The following is a 23,112-nucleotide window of genomic DNA, read 5'->3' as shown; positions in this document are numbered from 1 at the left end:
CCTTAGGACAGACCTCTTCTCCCTGGGGCAGGGCTCTTCTCAGGGCAATTCTCTTTTCCCTAGAACAATTCCCTTCTCTTTAGGACAGACCACTTCTTAGGCTAGACCCCTTCTCTGCAGGGCAGGGCTCTTCCTGGACCAGAACCTCAGCACCATGAAACACCCGCCGTCTCTCTGGCTTCAGATGGCTGAACAGATTTCTCTCCTGACACAGTCTGGGTGATTTTGATGTGCAGATGCCCTGTACGTGTGTGGTGACAACTTGTCGGAGGGAGACTCCAGATCCTCCTTTTGCTTTTCTTTCTCAGAAAGAAGAGAAACGCCATGTGAGCACTGAGAGTGCTGGCTGGTGTGATGGGAGGTGTCTGATGTCCAAACAGGAGAGACAGTTATTGTTTCAGGTTGCCCAGTGCTTTTAAATCACAGCTGGCAAGAGAACTCCCCGTTACCATGGCTTTGAGACCCACAGAGTGCTTTCAGCACGGCAGCTTGTGTGAGATCTGTGGTCACGTGGCACGGACCTCGTCTGCTCAGCTACGCCCTGCCGACTTACTGTGTTAATGATGCTCAGCCTCTGGTGCAGGACAAAGCCTGGTGAAACACTGTAATACCAAAGGACCTGCCTTAATTCTCCATCCTGAAACCTGGCAGATAAAAGCAAGGGTGGTCTGGATGCTGGGCCCCTGAGAAGGGGCAGCTTCTTGCGTTGGTCTTTCAGTAAGTATATTTTGGAAAGGCCCAGCTGATGGGCCAAGAGCTGTGTCTACAAGGGAGTGGAGGAGGAGGAGAACAGAATGGAAAACCGCTGTTTTCAGAGTTGTCCATGATTCCTCCAGAAGCCCCTCTGTGCCTTTTCTTGGGGGTGCTGTAGTGAAGGCTGCGATCTCAGAAGAAGCTGTAGCACATCACTGGTAGGTCAGTGCTCTGTGGGCTGAACTGGGGAAGGCAGAAGAGAGTGTTTGAGGCTTAGATATGACAGGGGCCCTTGAGGCCCTTTCTACAAAGATGAGGAGATGGCAACCCCAGGAGGTTGAGTGACAAAGTCATGCAGGTAGGAAGTAGCAGAGCCCAAGACTCTGCTCAAACACAGTCAGACCCAGTTTGCTTTCTCCTTTGCTACATCCCTTTGGCATTCAGGGCCCATGGGTCTGCTACTAGGACAGGACCACAGTGGGGAGGGACATGGGCTGCCTGAGAGGTTGCTGTACCCCAGGATGCGAAAGAGCAAGGGAGGACTTCAGCATTTCAGGCAAAACATTGATGGAGGATTTATGAGGAAACATGGAAAAAAATGAAATCTGATCAGGTTTGGAGAGATTAGGATCCATATCCTCACTGATGAAATCTCTGGGTCACTCAGCTGTCAGAACCCTGATGAGAGGTGCATAGGCACACCTGTTAATGTTGCGATCTCTGCTGATGCTCTTAGGTTTCAGCCTAGACTTTAACCAGGCATGAAGGGAGTCTCCAGTTCAGACTTTCATCCTTCCTTCCTTGACTTTGTTACAAAATGCCTCTTATGCCCTCTCCCTCAACACTTTTTTCCCCTGGGGGTCAGCAAGCCCCATCAGTGATCAAGCTTGTTGATGTGTTGTGTCTTGTATTTTTGAAGTTTAATTTATTTACTTAGTACTACTAGTTAACCATTATGAGCTGTAAATTGATGTTACCTTTTCTTGTTTCCTTTTATTCTTAAGGTAATAAGGTAATTTGAAAGATGTTATTTTTAAAACGTCATAACCATCAGTTAATTTTTCCCTTCTCATCTTCCCTTTGCTCCCTTTTTATTAGAGTTTGACAGTCTCGAATTTTATTCTAAACCATTGTCTGTGTACTAATAGTTATGGTGAACACTGAACCAGTGTTCTGGGAACAAAGGGCCTTAAATAGTGTCTGCTTGATCATAGGGAACGTTAGAGAAAAGTAATTTGCCCTTGACATTACCCTAAGTTCAGTGGTGGTGCTGGTTCAGAGGAATAGTGTGAGGGTACCTCATCATCCTAATTGGGGGGGAAGCCCTGAGGTTTATACATCCAATCACCTACAAAGATCTGGACTGGACTGGGTTGCCAGTCCTTTGTAGCCCTGGACAAAGTTTTTTTCTCCATTTACTCATTGAAGATAGATCATTTTCTCATTACTATTATCGCAGTAAGTTTTACATACACCTTTTTAGTATAATTTTCTTTTGGTTTGTTCATCCATTATAAAACATTTCTTGGAAATATTATATTGTTGGAAAATGCTCTCTTTTAGCCATTTTTGCAATCTTTCATTACATTTAATATTTTGCCATCTGTCTCCCCAGTGATACCATGACTTAAGTGCCTGGCAAGCTTCTTAATGAGTACATATTATCCTTATTTATTTCTACATTTCAGGCTCCTTAATATCATTTTAAAATATTTAAATGAGAGTTTGTCTTTATACAAAGCTTTGTTAAAAGGGACAGCACAGAAAGAGTCTTATTTGGCTTCCACAACCAAAAAACCTATTAACCAGAGAAACACTCTTATTGCATATTTGTGTGGTTTGTGAATATGATCATGTAAGAAAAGAGGAAAACATTTTTTAAACTGGGCTATTTGTGACTGACCCATTTATTAAACAGTGCCCCTTGAATACATGAGTGCCTATCATATTAAATACTTTAATTCAATTTGTACAACACACAAAAAAAAGTCTCATTGAATCAAAGCAAATAGGACATAAAAAAGTATGGATTTCAGTTCCATTCATCAAACGTTTATTAAGTACCTACTTTACAAAGTATACTTGCCATAGAAAGACAAAAATGGAAAATAGTTTCTTTTCTCATGAAGTATTAAACACATTGTGGGATCTGGAGACAGAAGTCCTGCGTTCAGATACTGCCATTAGTTCTTAACACAGCTATTCTGAAGCTCAGATAAACCTTAAAATGCTTTATAAAGGAGAGGTAACATTATTCTCGAGGGAATACCACAAATATAACTTGTTTGAATGAATATCAGCAGTGTGAATAACTTATCAGCTGGAACAAAATGATCTTGATTGAGCTTCTTGGAGAAGTTGAGTCTTGTGTCAGGCCTTGAAGGAAGGTTAAAGGAAAGTTACAATAATTGTATGATCTTTGTTAATACCTTTTATTTTTTGACTTAAGCTGAGTGTAAATATAGCCATGTGCACTTTTGATGAATGCTTCTCTAAAAGTGGCCAATGGTGGTAATCCATGAGGGAGGGTCTACCAGATAGGGTAGAGGTGGTCTACAGGCTACTCTAAAATCTAAGTTAAATTAAAATGTGTGTTTAAAAAAAATCTTACATTGATTTCATATAAGGGAACATTACATTAAAATAATGGTTATTTATCTAGATAGAGTCTTGTGCCTTGTCAAGAGAGCAAGGATGGTGTTATTGGTTACCAGAGCCATTTGTCCTGCCAAAGGGGCTATTGACTGAGAAGTTCAAGGGCTGCTAAGCTACAGTTGAGGCAGTTATCCCAGAAGTTTCACAAAACACAGTTAAACATTTGGAATTTTTTTCTTTCTTTTTTTTTTTTTTTTTTTTTTTTTTTTAGAGGGATTAGAGGAAATGGACAGTGAATTGCTCAAGTGTGAATTTTGTGGGAAGATGGGATATGCTAATGAGTTCCTACGTTCAAAACGATTCTGCACTATGTCATGTGCCAAAAGGTATTTTTTTGGTCTTAATATTTACTGAAATATAAAATAAAAATCTACAAAAACATTGGTTTAATAACAAAACTTATGTTTTATAATGTTGCAAGTGTAGACTAGGAGTGTATAAAGGGATAATGTTAATATAGACATTTTTTTGGAGTTTCTTTAAACATTCAGACAAAAGATTTCCCATTTAGAAATGCCATATTCATAACTTCTGTTGGAGTTGCAGCAGATGAAATGCTCTATTGTCTATCTCTGTGATATAATAGGTGCCTAAAAGTGCCATCTTCTACAGTGGTGCTGAAGGATCATTGACAGATTCCTTCTCCCTTAGACCCTCCAATTCCTGTAATGCAGATAGTGTTTATGAAGCTGACTGAGATGCTGAAATGAAACCTGGCTTAACTTCATTTTTTCAGTATTTTCAGGAGGCCTGCTAATTTATTCCCCCATTTTAAAATGATATTCTGAAATTAATCTTTCTAAGATTAAAATATCTTTTATTTTTGAGGTGTCTCCAAGTTAAGAATAACTTTAAAAAATCTTTAAGAATCAGAAATAGAAAAAAAAATAGATTTAGATAATTTGAAAACTAATCATATCATTGAACTTTTTTTTAATTTAAAAATTCTTTTATCATTTCTTTCTAAAGCTGATCAGTATTAACTTGCTTTTATCATTTCAGCTTTAAATTTGGTGAATCATGCTTTCATGGTTTAATATACAGCAAAATACTCAAACAGGAAATATCCTTGATAAATTATATAGTAAATACTTTGCATTTCTTGAAAATTATTCTGGAACTCCTTCCCCTCCCCATGATGGAATATACATCTATTTACATATTTGTTATTAAATGCCAGTGTATTTATACATAAGATTTATATATAAATGAAACCCAAGCTTTTCTACAAAGATTTCATAAAATTACTTAATAATATTGGAGAGATTGAAAGTATTCTATTTATTTCAAAGAATTACAGTAAGCAAAATAGATGCTCTGGCTTCTTCATGATACGATGAAGTATAACTAACTGCTTTAGTGGCCTCATTTAATAGAATTATCTTAAGAAATTAAAAATAAATGTTATGTGATTCCTGCAGAGAGGCTATAACAAATATTGGAAAAAATAAAGTTAAGCCAGAATCATATAATGTTTGTTTTTATAGTTTTTTAAAATGATATTTGTTTGAGGTACTGGATATTTGCCCTTCCCATTCTCTTTCTACTTTCCTTCCTGAAACTGCCTGAAACTATCCACAACATAATTTCATTCCTTATTTTCTTATCCTGTAAAAGGGCTAGAGGCACCATGGGAAAATGTTGAGAAGTATGAATTAGAGGTGAGGGAAGTTTCTGTTGCTCTGAGCTTTTAAAATCACAGGTGGTAAGAAAGCCAGGAGAGTGCTTTTTACCCCTCTTTTTTCCCTTCATTATTCCTTATGGGAAAAGGGTAAGCATTTTTGAATAATAGAAATTTTTATAGAGGTCTTTCCAGAGATGAGTAGAATTAACAACAATAAGTGAGATGTAAATACTGATGAACAGTTTTCCAATCTAAGTATAAGACCTATTGCATATTTTTCCTTTGGGGGGAAAAATGCATGTTCTATTTATGTCTATAGTTTATATTTTTTTATTTCTGGTATTATTCTCATTCAGAAAAAGTGAGGGAAATTATTTGTGTCTATTTACATACTAATCCAATGAAATCATTAGACTTCTGATGATTATGTGATTTTTTTACTTCTGTATATTATAGAACACTATAAGAGATGCACTAATAATCACTGACCACTTGGAGAGCTAACATTTTTCTCTTTCATTCTTCACGTCACATTCCTTCTTTAAGCAACTTTGCCCTTTAAGAAAAGAAAGGAGATTTTTTATGTGAGCATGCACTTGGAAGAACCTGATGGATTTGGGGGGAAAGGCACTTGAAGAGCTCTAATTAAACTGATTTTGCTTCCATTGGTCTGTCCCAAAGATGCTGCTTTTTTCTTCTTGTGGTGGAAATCAAATCAACAAAATAAAAGTACCTTTTCATAATTCTGATATTCTATAAAAGTTTATATATCTTTTGGTAAAATGTAATTGAAAATGTTTTAATTCTGTTGATAGATGAAATATATACTTTGTCATTTTAAAAAATGATTTATCTTTGCTCCTTTCAGAGGAGTGTTCATGAAGCACTTGCAGTTTTTGAAGGCTTTAGTTTACATTTTCACTTCCTAATTTCAGTCATATTTTAAAAAATTTCCTAAGATTGATTTTTCATTCTTCTACTTCAAATTATTTAACATTTTAAAGGAAATTGCAACATCCCATAATAATAATCTTAAATTTTCTCCCTAAATCTCTTTGTAATTTTTAGCAGAGGAAAACAAAATTTAATATGAGTTAAACCACTACACATACACAGTAGGCATTTCATTTCACTAGTATTAGGGAAAATAAGAATTACACTGTTGTTAAAAGCTTTATGAATTAGAGTGAGGTATATCACGATTTTACCAAGAGCAAGTTTGTTTAATGGCAAGGTCATTTATGGGAAGGCCTCAGTATTTATTAAAAGTATATGGTACTTGAATAATAGCTTTTACTTAATTTCCACGCAGCATGTACAGATTGTCTCTTACTTTAGATCATTTGAATGTGTTCTGCTTGCTTGGGTTTCTTAGGTACAATGTTAGCTGTTCTAAGAAGTTTGCACTTAGCCGTTGGAATCGGAAACCTGATAATCAGAGCGTTGGGCACAGTGGCCGTCGTCCCAGTGGCCCTGACGGGGTGACACGAGAACACTTTCCTAGGCAGGTCTGTAGAAAATTCACTTCCCTCTACAATACCGTTTTCAGACACGCAAGGAAAGTGCCATGCCGTATTTTACTTGTACTGCGTTTTCCAGCTTCCCATTACTTATCCATCTGCAGAAGAAGGCTTGGCTCCTCACGAAGAGCCTGTGCCCACTGCTATGACCACTCGCTTGCGGAGGCAGAGTGAGAGGGAGAGAGAGCGTGAGCTCCGGGAGGGCCGCCTTCGGAAGGGGCCCGACAGCAGTGACCTGCTCCCCGCGGCGCAGACAGAGCCGTCGGTGTGGACGGTGGATGAAGTGTGGGCCTTTATCCATTCTCTGCCGGGTACGTGTTCAGGCTTTTGGTGGGTGGTCATGGTTTTTTTCTTAATGCAAATCATCCAGGAACCACATTAGATTTCTCACACTGGCTGTGCTAAATGTCTGTTGAAATGCTTTGTGTTTGTGTTCATTGGCAGTTGCTATTTAAATGTGATTTGTTTCCTCTTGCTTATTCCCTCAGCACAACTGGGTATTTTCTCAGACTCCCCCAAGTTGATAGAAACTGACTAGTCCTGTTCCTGCTGTGACACCCCCACCCCACCCCAGCCGATGAAGACATTAAGGGGCTCTCCTCTCTTCAGTCTGATTTCTCTCGAGAGGTCAGTAGAGAGATTGAATCAGACCCTCCTTTCCTTCTGCTCTTCTGTTTTTCTATTCTACCCTCTCCTTATTTTTTCTTCCCTTCCTTCCATTCTTTTTGGGGAAAAATCATTTAAAAAATAGGTTCCTTTTATACTTTTGAAACTCAATCAAGATCTTTTGGACTATGCAATGATTTTTTTTTCTTTCTTTGAAAGAAAAACCAAGTTTGTTTTTTTCAAAGGAACCAACTACTAATTTTTTTCAAATAAAACATGCTTCTGAAATTTTTAAATAAAAGATGAAAAGGTATTCCATTTCACTTGTTAAAGTGAGTGTGCTGTTCTTTCTTGTTTATGTTTTTCTTACTCATTCGCATTTGGGGTAGTACACTCTTTTTCATCAGCTTGTTTATTTTGCTCTTCCTCTTTTTCATTGCAACAATAATCTTCCCATATCTGCTTTCTCCTGGGGGGCTGGCTAGCTTACTTATGTTACTGCAGAAACCTATGCCTTTGCTGATGATGAGATCAACGGTTTTTCATCTACTGTTTCTGTCATTCATCCTGGCCCAGTGCATGTGGCTCACAAAAGATGCTCATTTTTTCCCAGTGTTGTATTCTCTTTTGGGTTTCATAGTAACATCATGTAGTTTCTCTTGACCCAAGCATTTTAGAAGACAAGATCACTTTGGAATTCTGTGCTTGCCAGAACCATTAAAATGTGTCCAATAATTATTTATGAAGGACAATGAGAGTTTCAAGATCACATTTAAAATCTATAAAAAGCGGAAGAAAAAAGTAGTAAATACTTTTGGGAAAGTACTTAATGTTTTATATCTATCAGCTTGATAGTATTCACCTGGAAAGAATACTTTTCTTATCAAATTGAACTGATCAGCTTGTTCTAGAAACTTTTTTTTTATATACTCCTCCTCGCAGTTGGCCACTCTCTAAATGGAGACAGAATGATTAAAAAATAAAATAAAATACTTTACAAAGAAGTTAACATTTTTTGAACATAATTCCAAAAGAGTCTTGGTGCCAGGGGGCAGTGCTGAGCACTCAGCTTGTAGATGCTTAGAACCAGATTTACAGAGGAGTGTTGTTGTCTCTTCATTGGCTGCTGCTTCTATATTCACTGGAATGTATTTCCAATGTGTAGATGTTTTGTTGTTGTTTTTGTTGCCAATAATGCAATCTGCCCATGGACACATTTGAAATCCTTCATGATTGAGGTTTGGCTTTTGTCCTCTTCAGGAGTGACTTTATTGAATTGTGTCTAGAAACTGCTCCAAATGTTAAGGGAGGGACTTTTTTTTTTAAATGTCAAAGATGATAGATGATCCAAGAAATTCCAAATAGACCTTGTGGATTCTTCTCTTCGTCTTCATGATTGTGCTCAGAAATTGGTTTTTGCAGTGCTTCAATTTGATCTGTGAATTCCAGGATCAGAGTTAATAGCTTACATTCATATGTCACAGGTATGGTTGCCCTGATTTCTTAAGGGTCTGCCCATCATATACAAGGAGCTTTGTGCCCCAGTTGTCCAACTGGCTTCACATGGAGAGAAAAACAACTTCTTCTTATGGCTAATAATGATCAATAGCCGTCGAATGTTTTTGTTGTCAAGTGTTAGGAATTAATATTAGACCTTTGGTAACTCAGAATTATTTCTCTACATTGATCCAGTGGCTTACTTTGACTCTTTACTGCCTTCTCAGAGTGGGGTTTGCTCATAAGGGGCTCTGATTTGCTCGGGTAAATAACTTCCCATTTACATGGTGTCTTAGAGCATTAGATAGAACCTCTTTCTCTAAAGTTTGTCCTTACAGAGCAGCTTACAGAGGGAGGAATCTCATCAAAACAATCCCTTTTCTTCTCTTTGGGTGCTTTGTGACTCCACCAGAACTCACTTTGGCACTTCTTTCTGAAGAGTATAGCTTTCTTTCTGAGGAAAGGTTATTGTCCTAAAGAAAGAATTTTTTGTGACTAGCAGTAATTCACTCATTCTCAGAATTGAGAATATTCTGCTTTCTTTCTCCAGGCCTCCTCGTATTTGTTCCAACAGTTTTTTCCTTCTTTTATTCTCTATATAAACATGTATATTAGAGCTTATGTGAGCCTCTGTATTCAGAGCAAAAGCAGGTCTTAAGTGACACATTCTGTGCCTTTCTGTTTACTGTAAATTGAGTTGGGATATCTTCTTGGAGCCGTGCTATAATGAATTTCTTGGAATTTGTCAGATGATCTTAAGTCCTCACTGACCCATCAATTTGAACGACACATTGCTCCTCATGTCAGCTCTTTGTTTGAAGGCTCACAAAACTGTTCTCAGGACAGCCTTCTGTAGCTGTCACTAGGCATCGATTGGTGACCATGCTTGTGTTCAAGAAATTATTATAATAGTACAAATGGGCAAATGATCTTTTTTTGGGCAGAATTAGAGAGATGAGGATTGGAATTTTATTGTTGTTCTTTTCATTCCCTTCTCCCCATCTCATTTGGAAAGATAGTTTCTAGCACGACAGAAGTTCAGTTTCAGTAGTAGGAATCCATGTCAAGAAATGTCATTGTTTTATTAATAACTCGTAGGTCCTTTTATAAACTTCTAGGGAGACAGAAGGCTGTGTACATGCTGATGTGGTCTGTATTTTGTATACACCACACAAATCACATAGGCATCAGCAGTGTTTAAACAGTGAGCATAGTGGATGTAATGCCCAAGCGCTACTAAATGCCATTTGTCTGGAGAAAAACTTGCGAAATTTATTTTTCTCTAATGAGTTTCTAGATGCAAATGATTTTAATTCTAAGAAATATAACTTTCTATTCTCTCTGATTCATCCTATATTAATATGTAGCTTTAATCCTGTTCTGTGGTGAGAATAAGAAAGTTGTAGCCTAGATACTGAAGACTCCATGCCCTTTGAGATAGTGCTTGTTCCTTGACTTTCCTCCTTATTATTTGGGGAATATATTTACCATGCACTTGGAAGAAGAATCTTTTCATTGGTTTACTGTTTTACCCTGAGGAACAAGAATGTGTGTGTTGATCATCATGGAGAACGCCTTGCTTCTCTTCCCAAATGTAGCTCTTACATTCTGGATTCTCTCTCACTGCGCCTGCTGTCTGAAAAAAGACTGAGCTCCACCCTATCTTTTTTCTCTTTTCTTTCCTGGGCTCTTGTAAATAAGACTGAAGAGAGAAGAGTATTACATTCCTTCCTACCCCTACCCCTCATAAAATGAAGGCTAAGTCACAAGTAGATGCAAGATTAGTCACTTTCTCTCTGTCCAGTTTTGTTGAGAGCTACATCTGGGAATGGAAAAGGGACTTCTCTAGGGTGAGTAATCCCATCTTACTCTATAATTTCTCTATGTGAGGAGTTGAAGATATCAGTAAAACATGTGAGAGAGACTAGTAGATCAAATGAGAAGACTGAGAAATTATTGAAACAAAGATTTATAAGAAAAGGGAAAAAATCCAATTAGAAAATGAAATTAAGAACCAGAAACAGAAAGGAATGGTAACTTGGTGAACACGAAGGAAACATGTTCTATTAACTGGTTTTAGTAGGAGTTAAATCATTGCTCTAGGAAGGCAGTTTTGTAGGAGGAAAATAAGGTTATGTTGGCAAAAAGAATTGATGCTTTTGACCATCTGGGGTGCAGAGATTCAGTGGGTAGCTTCATTTATGCACTTTCCTTCCTAAAGGTAGCTGAAATTTATAAGTATTTAAGTACACTGGTGCTTTGTCTCTCCTATCAAAATGGCACAATTAATGATGCTGTTGGAATTTTGTAATGGCCTTGCCATGCAGAGAGTTCTCCTGCCTCACTCTGCTCAGCGCTAGCTTGTCACTCTTGAAGTCTCTCTTCTTCGTGGAGAGATGGAATGTAAGAAGAGTTAAGGCATTTCCCAAAATAGTACCTAAACTAGGAGAAATTGATGTGAGAATATCAATAACTGATTATTTAGCTAAAGATCAGTTTGACTTAAGAAATGCTGTTTGAGGTAGCCACCTTAAATCTGAGTCAGATTACACTGCTGCTGCTACCACCTGTACACTTAGATCTGATCATTAAATCAGTTAATTAAGCTGTGGGACAATTAATCCAAGCTGATCTCAAGTACTGTTTATATTTCAAATGATACCAATACCTTGGTGGGTTCTTATGGGTCCAGGGTAAAGATGAAATTTTCTTTAGATTTCTTTATCTACTGTTTATGTGACAAGGTAAGGGATAATGACCACAGAACTCTTCAACTTTGGAAAGAAGTGACTCCTGGGGTCAGGATTTGAAACTGAGAAATGTTTTGATATTTTCTTCATCTTTTTCTAAATGAAGTTACTATCCACAAATAAATTTATTCATTACTACTAACATCTTGTGGCATGCTACACTAGAGAGGTGCTAGCCCTAAAAACAATGTGTGTCCCACTCACTTTCTGCCTTGATGATGGGGCTGCTAAACCAATAGAATTATGCTGTATGTTAGAGCAAGGCTGCTATTCATAATGTTTAAAGGTAATTGTAAGCCTAGCCACTTATGGAAAAAAATGAAAAATTGCCTCACTTTATCAGTACCTGGAATTAATTATTCCCTTTACAATGACATCATCACGTGATTTCTTTTTCCTGAGCGCCGAGAGTGTCATACATGCATTTCCCTAGTTTTCCAGGAGATACCTACTGAAAGGCGGCACCTCGAGATATCTTAGTTCCTGTTAGGAGAGTAATGTTGTGTCTGGTCTGCATGTTATTTCTGACATCCTGCTTCTGCTCTTACTCATAGGTTGCCAAGATATTGCAGATGAATTCAGAGCACAGGAAATTGATGGACAAGCTCTTCTCTTATTAAAAGAGGACCACCTTATGAGTGCAATGAATATCAAGCTAGGCCCTGCCTTGAAAATCTGTGCACGGATCAATTCACTGAAAGAATCCTAACAAGAATGTGAGGTTTTTGAGATGACATTTTTACTTTTCTAAATTTGTAAACTAATGTCTACTCAACAGGTTGCTGTTTACCACAGTGTTGGGCAAAACACACTGAACTCTCTCACAGCATTCATACCCTCTCCTCCAGATCCAGGAACCTATCAAGGCTTCCAAGAAGCCAAAATTTCTGAAAGAAATATTGTAGGTTGCTAAAGTGCAGATACCCCTGAAGGTATGGTAAGCTAGAGGATGATGGAAGAAATCTGCACTGACACACTCTGCTCTAATATAGAATGTGTTGGGGAAGAGGCTTGTGACATGGATATTCATCTCTTTTAAGGTAATTGAATGATGTAAGTAGGTCTCTGAGGTCTTAATCTGAAGACCTACTTCAGATTCCCCTCATGCTTAATTTGGAATATATGCCTCAAGGGAAAGTTTCAGGTTATAGAAGAGCATGTCAGCAGAGATAACAGAAATATCAACAGTGACATCATAGAACATCCATTCTAAGTTTTCCAGACTTGCTATACATCTCCTTGAGAGGGCTCTTATTTTGCAGAGGATCGTTGTCTTGATAGGGACTACAAATCAGGAGATGTGATCTCTGTTCTTAACTTCACCATTGACATACTGTGTGACTGTGAAAAATCACTTTTCTCTGCTGTTTTTCTAAACAAATGGAGTTATGATGTTTGCCCCCAACTAAAGGGATGTTTTATAAACATAGGAAAGATAAGATGTAGAATGTGTTTTAAATTGTTCAGAAAGAAAGCTGCCAACTGAATTCAAGATGGTAATGTTAGGTATGTAATGTAAGCTCTGTCTAGTATTTCTGCAGATTTTATGTATAATAGAAAAATAGAAATTTCCCATTCTGTTCTGTAAAATATAGGTGTACTGACAGGGCGGTGTTAACAACAGCCAGACCACACCAGACCCCATGCATCTCTTTAAGATTCATGTGCTTTTGGGCATCAAGGAAGGCTAAAGGCACAACATCCTTTTGACCTGCTGCCCATAAACAGCCAGGCAAGGAGGAGGAGCAGGGGAGGCTTCTCTGACTGCTTTTGGGGTGTTTGTAGTGGAGCAACATGTTGGTCTTGGGAAGAATGGAACTTCTCCTTTTCCTTTAGTAGTGGACATAGCATTTGTCAGAGGAGAGTACTGGATGTTCCTGACTTTTCATCAAAGTGCTGTGAACTGCTCTTGGGTGCCATGAAGGTAAAATGTATTTTAAAAATTTAAATGACCCAGTTCAGAAATTATGAGTTGTGCAGTGTGACAGAAAGCATTGTAGATTCTGTGGAATAACAACAGCTAGCATTTATATAAGAAAATAAGAAGTAAGCACATATATACACACTCCCTTCAACATCCAGTTTTGAAAATAGAGAAATTTTTAAAAATCACAATCACATGACACTTGGGGGGGGAGGGGGAGTACCATTTATTGATCTTCATATTCTTCCTCATTGTGAGGAAACAGCCCTCATTGCCTGTGACGAACTTATATGGCTCTTTTAAAGATTACATGCAGGCAATCTGGCAAATGTTCTCTTGAGTAGAGAGAATGAATCCAAGGATTTCAGTTGGTTCCATTACTCTTTTCAGAAAGATTACTTTAAGCTAGTATAAGACTAAAGATATCACAGATATTTATCTTTTGGCTTTGTGTACTTTAGAGGTTATTTTTATACAAAAATATAGAGGGTAATTTTTTTAATCTTTTGGATGTTCTTGTTCGAATGAATGATTTGCAGGGATTCTTTTGTGTTGTAGTGTTTCCAAAAAAAGAAACACTTATTGATAGTTACCTTTATCTAAGAATATCAAGGCTCACCTTCAAGGCTTATAGTAGCTTATAATAGATGGAAAAGTTTTTTGTCTTACCAAACCTTTAATTAGTAGATGAAACATTGAAGGAAAGCATCTGTGTATTCTCATTATACTTAGTGGTAAGGAACAACAGCCCAGAAAACTTAAAGACTCCTGAAAAGTTGTATATTGGGCTTTGAAATGCCTCCTCTCCTCATTGCTTCCTTCTCCTTTGCCAGCCTCTGCTCTCTGAGGTTTGCGTCCTCATCATTCCCTGAGTGTGCAGAGCAGTGGAGAGAAGAGATGGATGAGGAGAGGGGGGTCCTTGGTGTCAGAAAAACACTGAGCCGGGATTTCAGGTTTACCACTGGTGATGCAGACACCAACAGAAGACTGACTACTTTCTACCATATTTCGTTATCTTCTGTTCCTTCTTGAAATGATTTGGGCATCAGCTGATTAGTAACTCGGTATTAGTTAATTGAGATTTAATCTCGTAACAAAGGAAAACACTTCTTGGGACATATTGTTAACCAGTGTTGAAATGGGAAAGTGTTTAAGCTGTGTAATGCTGCTGATCATTCTGTGACAAGGCGTTTTCTTCAGTAATCGAGTATTATCCACTGGCCACACTCAGCACTATTTACCTATTTACTCAGCACTTTGCTTCAAGTATACCTAAGCTATTCAGTGCCTCTCACAAATCTTTCCTTTTTTCACAAAACAAAACTCTTTAAACAAACTTTATTGAAAATTGGCTCATTTGCTTTCAACAAACATTGTTTCTTCCTGAATGAATTAGCCATTGTTAACTTCCATAATTTTGGATCTACATAATGTATGGAAAAGCAAACAAACAAAAGATACTTTACCTGCTTCCATTTATAATGTTTGTAACCATCTAAATCTGAATTGGCTGTGTAGGTAACTTAATTTTATATTGTCTTAAAGTACTGTTGTCTCTGGATTTTTAATGGTTCAGGTGAGCACCAAATTCTTTCAATTTGTCTCTCTCCCCCCAAAAGTAATGTGAGCTCTTGCCTGATTTTTAAGCTGTGAATTATTTTTGAGGAAGAAATGATATATAAGGAGAGAACATTCATTTAAATATCTATTTCTTCTACAAAATGAATTCAATTTACATTTAAGATGTGTATAGGCAGATCTCCTATGAGGCATGGGGTATGTGTGGTGCAGCATGAGGCAGAGCACCATTCTGAAATGTTTTTAGGGCTGCCAGTCTGCCGTCGTCATCAGATGGTGTTTTTACATGGGCCTGGCCCCAGTTCCTCTCAGAATGGTAGGCGATTTCTAGGATCAGGGGTCTTAGAGATGAACTGGTGAAAAAACGGAGAATCAGAAAGGCAGAGAAGACAAAGGGGTGAGTTTGGACTGGTTGTTTGGCCACTATCACGTGCACAAAGGTATGTGGATCAAACTCCTTCGCTGTAAAATTGAATAGTTGTGTGGCACCTGTTTCTTAAATGCAAAGGGGATTTGTTCAACTATACCCTGTTCATTTTCAGCTTCTCATAGATTGAAACAGATGAACATCTTGAAAAGTGTCGTTGCAAGTACACACTTGAACAGTTCTTGACATATCAATTCTCTGAAACCATTATAGTCTCCTATTCCAAAACATGTCTTAGGATGAAATCTGATACTATGCACTCTCTCTTATTTAGTGAAATAAAGCAAAAATACAGCAACATAAAGGTAATTATGGTGGAGGAACTGATAGATGCTTACATAGTTACAAGTCAGTTGTAGATAGATTGCAGCATCTTCCTAAAATCATATCTAGCTCATGAAATGACAAGATGAATGAACTTGTTTTTTGCTGCTTAAAAAGGACCTGGGGGACCAGAAACGGTCCGTGAGCACTTAGGAGCTATTGGTAGGGCTTTTCTCACACAGGCTTTAGTGAGTAATTTAGGACTGGTGATTTGTGAGAACAAATCTGTTCTGGCCACCATCATTGAGTTCATGCAATGGACTGAGAGGTTCTCACTCAGCTGTCATAGTCGGGAAATTTATTTCCTACCATCCTCTGTGTAAAACCCCTAAAGAGAGGATTTTATGAAAAAAAAAAAAAAAATTCAGAAGTTAGTGACTGGTTGCCTCTGCTTAAGTATTTGGGCAAAATGTATACTAGCCCCCCTTTATGCAAACTCTTTGCTCATTGTATTTCTTACACCCTTTGTGTGTGTGTACTTAGGCACTGAGGGGCCCTTCTGATTCAAAAACTAGAGTACAGTGCACAGGATTCTAGATTTAAAGTGGGAGATCACCTCGACACAGCCCCTCTTCCAGGAATCAGCTGCAGTCAACAGATACTTTTAATCGCAAGTACTTCAGGGATCTCTTTAAGCTGTGTGCTGCCTCCACTGGGCACATTGTGATGCCATGCCCTCATCACTGTTGGCCTCACCTCTCCAAACTTGGGCAGGCCTCAAGGTTTTATATACACTCACCTGTCCTCCAAGCTTTTGGACTTGATGGGAACTGTCAAATGTGGGTCCCAGTCCATCTCCATGCCTGTGAGGCTTCAGAGTAGGAACTAAGAGACAACAATGCAGAGATTCCTAAAGCGGAAACGTGTCCAACGCTTGAGAGACTAATTTTTAATTAGTGTCAATGTGTCAAACTTAGGGCATCTCATATGAAGGGAAGAGCTTTCAGCTTCTAGAATGGGATTTTTGATGCTAAGCTGTGGCTCTATCTGTGAAATGAGGGGCTAAAAAAGTCTGAATTTTTTCTCTGTTTTGCTAAACAACTCTTGATTTTTCAGAGTAAAACCTATTAAATTCAAGAAGTGTAGTCAGACTTGTGGCACTTAATGATACAAGTATTTGGCAAACATTTGCCTTTGAGTTCCTCTTCATAAATATGATTTTGAAAGATCAGTTAACACATGGTATTGTAGACCTATTAAAATTTAGCCCAACTACTGAAAAATGTCCAGGTCATAGTGATCTTCCCCTTCCCCTGAATGAGTAGGTCTCTAATAAAATTAGGTCCCAGCTTTCCCCAGGCCTGCCTAATTTGCTGCTTTGAGGCACTTTGTGCAGTCAATTTGGTCTTAGTTGCATTCTCTCATGTCGTTCAAGTTTTTTATTAATGGTTTTTGAATGACTTTTAAAATAGTCAACCTATCCTAGAAGAAATAAATTTGTGAACTCTTGTTTTGTCCTTCCAAGGCTTTGAAACCTACAAATCCTCTTTTCTCTCCAGCTCCATTCTTCCCCTCCTTAATGCACTTTTTTTTCTTAACCATTAAGCCCTGTTTCCTTTCTAAAAATGCCTTTTTTGTGTTTGGATATTGAGCAAAATCTACTTTCACATGAAGGCAGATATTTGTGGAATAATTTTGTTTGTAGAGTTTAACTGCCTCTTATCTCCTAAAAGATAATGACATTGCAGTGATTAACTTAGGCTAAAAGAAGGCACAGAATGGAATTCTGACTAGGGGCTTTTACTTTAGAATAACAATTTCCTTTATTCTAATTTTTTAAAAAATACCTTTCAAAAATATGGACTCATATTTTTACAGGGATTGGTACATGGTTTCTGTAAGTAGAGCCATAAGTGTCTGTGCAGGAGAATTTAAAATGGTAAAAAAAAAGTAGCGGGCTAGAAAGTAACAGGCTAAAAACAACTTTAAATTTTTAAAAATAGATTAAAGGTCAAATGGAGTTTAAATGTATAGCATTATATGGGTATCACATACTTTTAAACTGTTTCTAAACATGTGTATGTATGTGTGCGTATGCACACACGTATTTACTTGCAGTGTATTTAGGTTCATAATAACCTCATATTGATGATTTAAGTAATCATCATAGAGGTTAATGTATATGCAATATGGTTTAGAGTTTATTGGTTTAAAAACTAAAACAATTTAAGTTCAAGGGCTTTTTACTAAGATGTAAACATGAAAATTGGAGTTAATTTCATACATCAGAAGGAAGAATATTTCAGCTTGTCTTGTGTTAAGGAAATTAGTGTCCACTTATAATTGATTAGCAGCCCTTAATTCTTTCTTTTTAAATATTTTTTGCTGCTTTAAATTGTAGCCAAATAATTTCTTTAAATTTATTTATGCTGGTAACAATGATGAATGGGAAGTCTTAGACTGGGTATCTGGGTATAGGTCATAAAATGGCATTTTATATAAATTGTTTCCATTCTATTTCTTTCTTAATTTTTTTTGGGGGGCGGGGAGCAGGAGGATCTATCCATGTTTTAGATTAAATAAGTTTGTGAGATCATTTTTCTAAACACCATTGATATTTTGAGTTGAATAATGCACGTGCATTGCCATGAGCATATCGTTTATCATGGGAGATGATGATTTACCTGCATTTGCTCTGTAGGGAAAGAAAAGGGTTTAAGAAGAATAAGAAATCTGTGATTTCTAGGAGCCTTAAGGTGAGATAGGTTTGAGAACTATGTGAAGATAAATGGAAGGACCTTGGCATGTTCATCAACCAGTGGCCCTTCACCTGCCAGATGGACTTTGTGCGTCAAGAAGAAAAAGTCAGAATTTAGGTAAATGGTTTTTATAATTGGAGTGATAATGTCCTTGTGAGAATTTCTCATTGTTTTCTGTGCTTGTTTTTCCTACTTCCACTCCATTATTGTTTCTCTATTAGCTCATCTTTTTAGTCCAGTAATTGGTATTTTCAGGCTTTGTTAGTCTCAGTTTTGGTCTGTTGTCTCTACCTGAGGTTTTTTTTGCTTTGTCTTTTTATTTTTTTGCAACATCATACAGTTCTGTTCTCCCATAGGGCATTGGGTGCCTCTTTTTAACATAGTACCATTTGTGAGTTTCTTGCCGATTTTAACGCCTCCATTTATTATTTGAATGTGGAGTGATCCATTTCAACATCTAGAAATATTTCTGCATTGCTTCTTTCATCATTATCTTTTTGGTGAACTTTAATTTTATTTTGAGATTTATTCTTTCTCAAATTTATATTAATTTTGAGGACTCTAGTGAGAAACTTGACTTTCCCACAGCCTGTCACTCTGCCATCTTCTAACAGTATGTTTTTTAAAAGTGTTAGGCAGCAATGCAAATGGGGCCTTTCTTTGTCATATCTTAGTTGCATTTTCCCTATATGGATTTAACATTTCAAATATGGTCCTGTGGGCTTCCCCATTAGGAGGAGCCTGTGCAAGCTGCCCTAATGAGTGGGCCATGGGGTGGGTGGGAATCCTTGCCAAATATCCAGCAGGGCGATAGTGTCTGCTAGTGTGAGATGGTGATGGAAGTGAAATGCAGGCACTCCAACCATGATGTGGGTACTCTTCAGAGGCTGAGGGAGGGCTGGCAGATGTGATGGAGCTCGTCTTGTGTTACTGTTCAAGGTTCAACTTTCGACTTATGTGATATGACAAAATCAAGTTACAAAATCTAAAGGGTTGAATTTGAGAAACAAAATTTAATGAAAAGTATTCACTTTTCAGGTAGGATCATTTTTAACATTTCATCCTGGGCTACAAGTTCTGCTATAGGGACACTCATTTTGGTATAAAAGCTTCATGCCAAGTGTACTTTTAAAAATAATTGTGTGCTTCATTCCTGATATTAAGTCTCTGGCAACTCTCGCCAGTCTTAAAAATCATTTCAAAGGCTTTAAACAGGTTGTTTGGGGTTTTTACCTAGTCAAGAAAAAGTATGAAACTGTACTGGAACATTGAAAGTTATTTTGAAGTGCCCAGGTTTTTTTGGTATATGTAGTTTTTTTTTTTTTTTTTTTTTTTTTTTAATTACCTTGTAGAAGATCCCTTCCAGGAATCAGGAAGCATAGGAGAATCACCTGTCAAAATCAGCCAGCCAAACTCTAGGGCTTTAGAGTCTGAGCTTCTCATTCTCTTCCCCTTCTCTTCTTCCTCTCTGGAAAAGGCTGAGTCTATCAAAATTTGTATTATACTAGAATTTAAGCTACATTTATTGAAAGTATAAGAAACTAACCCAAGTTTTATGGGATACCTTTTGCTTTTTTTTTTTTTTTTTTTGCCCTTGGTATGAATATGAAATTATCTTTAAAAGCTTCACTTTATACATTTATGGATTCTTCATCTGTAAATTTATACTATCTATTGCTGATGTACCAGAATATACTGGATGAGATCATTTTCATATTTTCAGCCATCATCTGCTAAATTGAGTAGATACAGCATAGGATTTAAAATGTCTGATTTGCAGCAATAAGAATTAGGGTTAGACTCAAGATTTTCAAACTCCTTGTATTTTCTTTCCAAGGAAAAAAAAATCCTTTCCTGTAAAGTGAGGTTCATTATTATTGAAGTTGGTATAAAGGATGGACACAGATGGTGGTGCCAAACATTTCAAGATTCAAACAGTATATTGCCTCATTCTGTTCAATCAACACTTTTTACAACTCCATTTAAAGCTCTTTTCAAGGAAGCTTCCAACCACATTCTGAGCTTGTTCCTCCCCTGGGTTCCTCCCCTTGTTCTAAAATAGGATTCTTGTAAAAGCCTCATAGTGGGGTTGTGTGATTCACCAAGGATGAGCAAAGCATCGTGAGGTGTAAAATTATCTATCGAAAGAAAACATTTCAAGATATTTGCAAAAAAGCAAATGTTGCAATTTATATATAGGTGTATTCTTTACCATGTATTGTATCAGAATATTCTTTGCCAGGAAATGAAACAATAGTTTTAGCATTGACTAGAATAATTAGGTTAGTGTCTATAGCTCAACTTTTAAAATGTATAGCCTGAAAATGAAGTTAAAATAATTTTACAGTATAAGAGCACACCATGATCTATGTAAAACAGATTATGTCCATTTGATGTATTTTTTTAAAAAAAAAAAGGAAAAAAAGCACTTTCATATTAACAAGTAGCATGTGAATGAACTTTAGAGTTTCATATTTGTTGTGGATTGTAGCAAAAGTGAAGTAAAAATTTAGCATTCATATGTCTGTTGGTGGCAACAACTATTGAATTGAAGCACCTTATACTCTGCTGCTTAAACTTGCTTGTAATTGCACCTTTTGGTACCTGCACATTTTCATATAGAACATTATCGTAACATTTCCTCACATGGGTTTGGGTAGAAATTTAGTGGGCCTACAAAGTCTCTTATTTATATTGTTTATATTGCAATAATATATTGTAGACCAGTTGTTAAGTTCATTGCTTCAGAAATAAACGCTTCTTCCCATTTGGCTAGTGTGTTGCATTTCATCCTTGTATTTATCTATCGCATTCAGTTGTTTTGTCTGACTCTAAATGACCCCCTTTGCAGTTTCCTTGGCTGAGATACTGTAGTGGTTGATCATTTCCTTCTCCAGCCGATTTTACAGATGGGGAAACTGAGGTAGAGAGGGTGAAGTGACTTGCCCGGGACCACACAGCTGATGAGCACCTGAGCCCAGATTTGGACCAGGACAAGGACTCCTTGTGACTCCAAGCTCGCTCTGTATGCACTGCAGCACCAGCTGCCCGTCATGGGGGAATCCTTTTCTCGTTAAAGGACCACACAGAAGTACAAAGCAGCTTCTTTTAGAGAAAGGTAAAATAAAATCAAGCGCATCTCTTTTAAATTGGGGAGGGAGTGCTTACACCTTCATTACACACAGCAAAACATTACTCCATTCCAGAGTAGGACTGGTGAAGATTCAAGACAGACAAAAAGGTGTTGGAGGGAGAGGAGACATTGTGGGAACTTGTACCTGCCATCCCCTTGGTTACTGGTACTCTCAGGGGCACAGTGAGCTCGTCCAGCTTTGGCTGCAGTTTTCAGAGGCTTCCTGGGAATGGATCCCCATAGCATGCCCATTCTCCAAGGTTATAGAGGGAGATAGGAGCAGAATCGAGGACCCCATGGCCCAGAGCCAGAGCCAGGAGCTTCCAGGGAGGCGGGGAGGCTACCAAATGGCTGTAACTGGGCCTCTCTAAAATGAAGACGGTTCCAGATTACAAAGTTTCCAAGTTCTGTGGGCTCTCCGTGAGTGCTCTTCTCTAGGCCACCTAATAATGCATTGTGAAACTTCCAATGTGCACTGGACATTTGGTTGAATAGCATTAAATACTGTTCTCCAACCTACATGGTAACACAAACACTGGTCAAGCTCTTGATCATTTTAGGACATGGTGCCCATTACCAGATTAAAGGATGACTGCAATTTTTAATATTTAAAATGGGATCTTGGGTTGATTACAAGTACTTCATGAACTTGAGTCGCTCTCAGGTGTGGATTCAGTCTGCGTGTCCAGTCTTTCCTTCAACTTGTCCCCCTCACAGGTTTCAGCCAAACTGGACCACTGCTGACCTGCTCCCTCTGGTCCAGAGCCTTTGCTCTTCCACCACTCCTTCCAGAGCTACCTCCTGGCCACTCAAACCCGGAGTCAGGTGGGCAGTTCTCCTGTTTTCCCAACATTTGGCCCAGATCTTTCCTGGCCCTGTGTGCTTCTTGTTTCAGAGTGACTATCTTCCCCCTTAGATTAGATCACACAATCCCTGAGAGCAGGGATCGTATCTGCCTTTCTGTATCCCTGGGAGCTTGGCCCAGGACCTCCAATGAATGCAAATGCCTCCCAGGGGAGAGTTGAAGGTCAGAGCATTCTGTCTCCACATCACTCCTGACACGCCATGTTCCACCTGTCACAAGGGTAGTTCTGCTTTCATTGTTGAGGAGACAGGAGACCCCGGCGTCTCAAAGTGCTTCATTTTGTTTCAAGAGGAGGCAGTAGGCTCCTGTGGGAAGTTAGACCACAGGAATGACTGGGTCACTCCCAACCCCTATGCTGAGAAAGGTGTCTTTGGATAAGCAGACACCCAACCTGCAGCACTTTTAGCTGGAACATCACCATTTTATTTTATCTCTTCTCCAGAGGCCTATTATTTTATTGCATTGCAAAAATTTTCATATAGAGATATATCTATGCAAAAAGTAAGGAAATGAGAAAATTAAGCCACAATAAAATCTACTCTATCTCAAGGAATTCCTCTATAATCTAGCAAGAGACACCCCTTCAAAACACTCATTGCAGGAATGATCTGGAGACTTAAAAAGTTAAAATTATTAAACTAATTCAAATGTATTTTTAAAAACATAAAATATAGCTGTGTGCATTCAGATCTGTAATATAATTTACATTAAGATATCCATGAAAGGAAGCCTCTCAACCATTACAGGTGATCAAGTGTTCTGTAATTTCTAGTTACCGTTTCCTGGGAGCACAGCCATATAACCAGTGTTTATCAAA

The 23,112-nt window shown here is 37.9% G+C and overlaps 1 protein-coding gene across 6 annotated transcripts in view; it reads left to right on the top strand.

The window, feature by feature from the left end:
- PHC3 (polyhomeotic homolog 3) overlaps nt 1-21,068 on the top strand; it is a 69,535-nt gene extending 48,467 nt beyond the window's left edge. For 5 of the 6 annotated variants that reach the window (XM_031957643.1, XM_023500827.2, XM_031957641.1 and 2 more), the window contains 4 exons: nt 3,560-3,674; nt 6,348-6,480; nt 6,572-6,803; nt 11,900-21,068. In XM_031957643.1, coding sequence (XP_031813503.1) covers nt 3,560-3,674; nt 6,348-6,480; nt 6,572-6,803; nt 11,900-12,054 — 635 coding nt within the window. In that variant the 3' untranslated portion in view covers nt 12,055-21,068. Of the gene's footprint in view, nt 1-3,559; nt 3,675-6,347; nt 6,481-6,571; nt 6,804-6,980; nt 7,120-11,899 lie in introns of all 6 variants that reach the window. The other variant, XR_004232753.1, reaches the window with a different exon arrangement.
- Nucleotides 21,069-23,112: the final 2,044 nt, after the last annotated feature.

This window comes from Sarcophilus harrisii, chromosome 3, assembly GCF_902635505.1.
Source record: "Sarcophilus harrisii chromosome 3, mSarHar1.11, whole genome shotgun sequence".
NCBI classification, from domain to species: domain Eukaryota; kingdom Metazoa; phylum Chordata; class Mammalia; order Dasyuromorphia; family Dasyuridae; genus Sarcophilus; species Sarcophilus harrisii.
The sequence above is the reverse complement of the archived record's forward strand: the minus strand, read 5'-3'. Positions and strand labels throughout refer to the sequence as shown.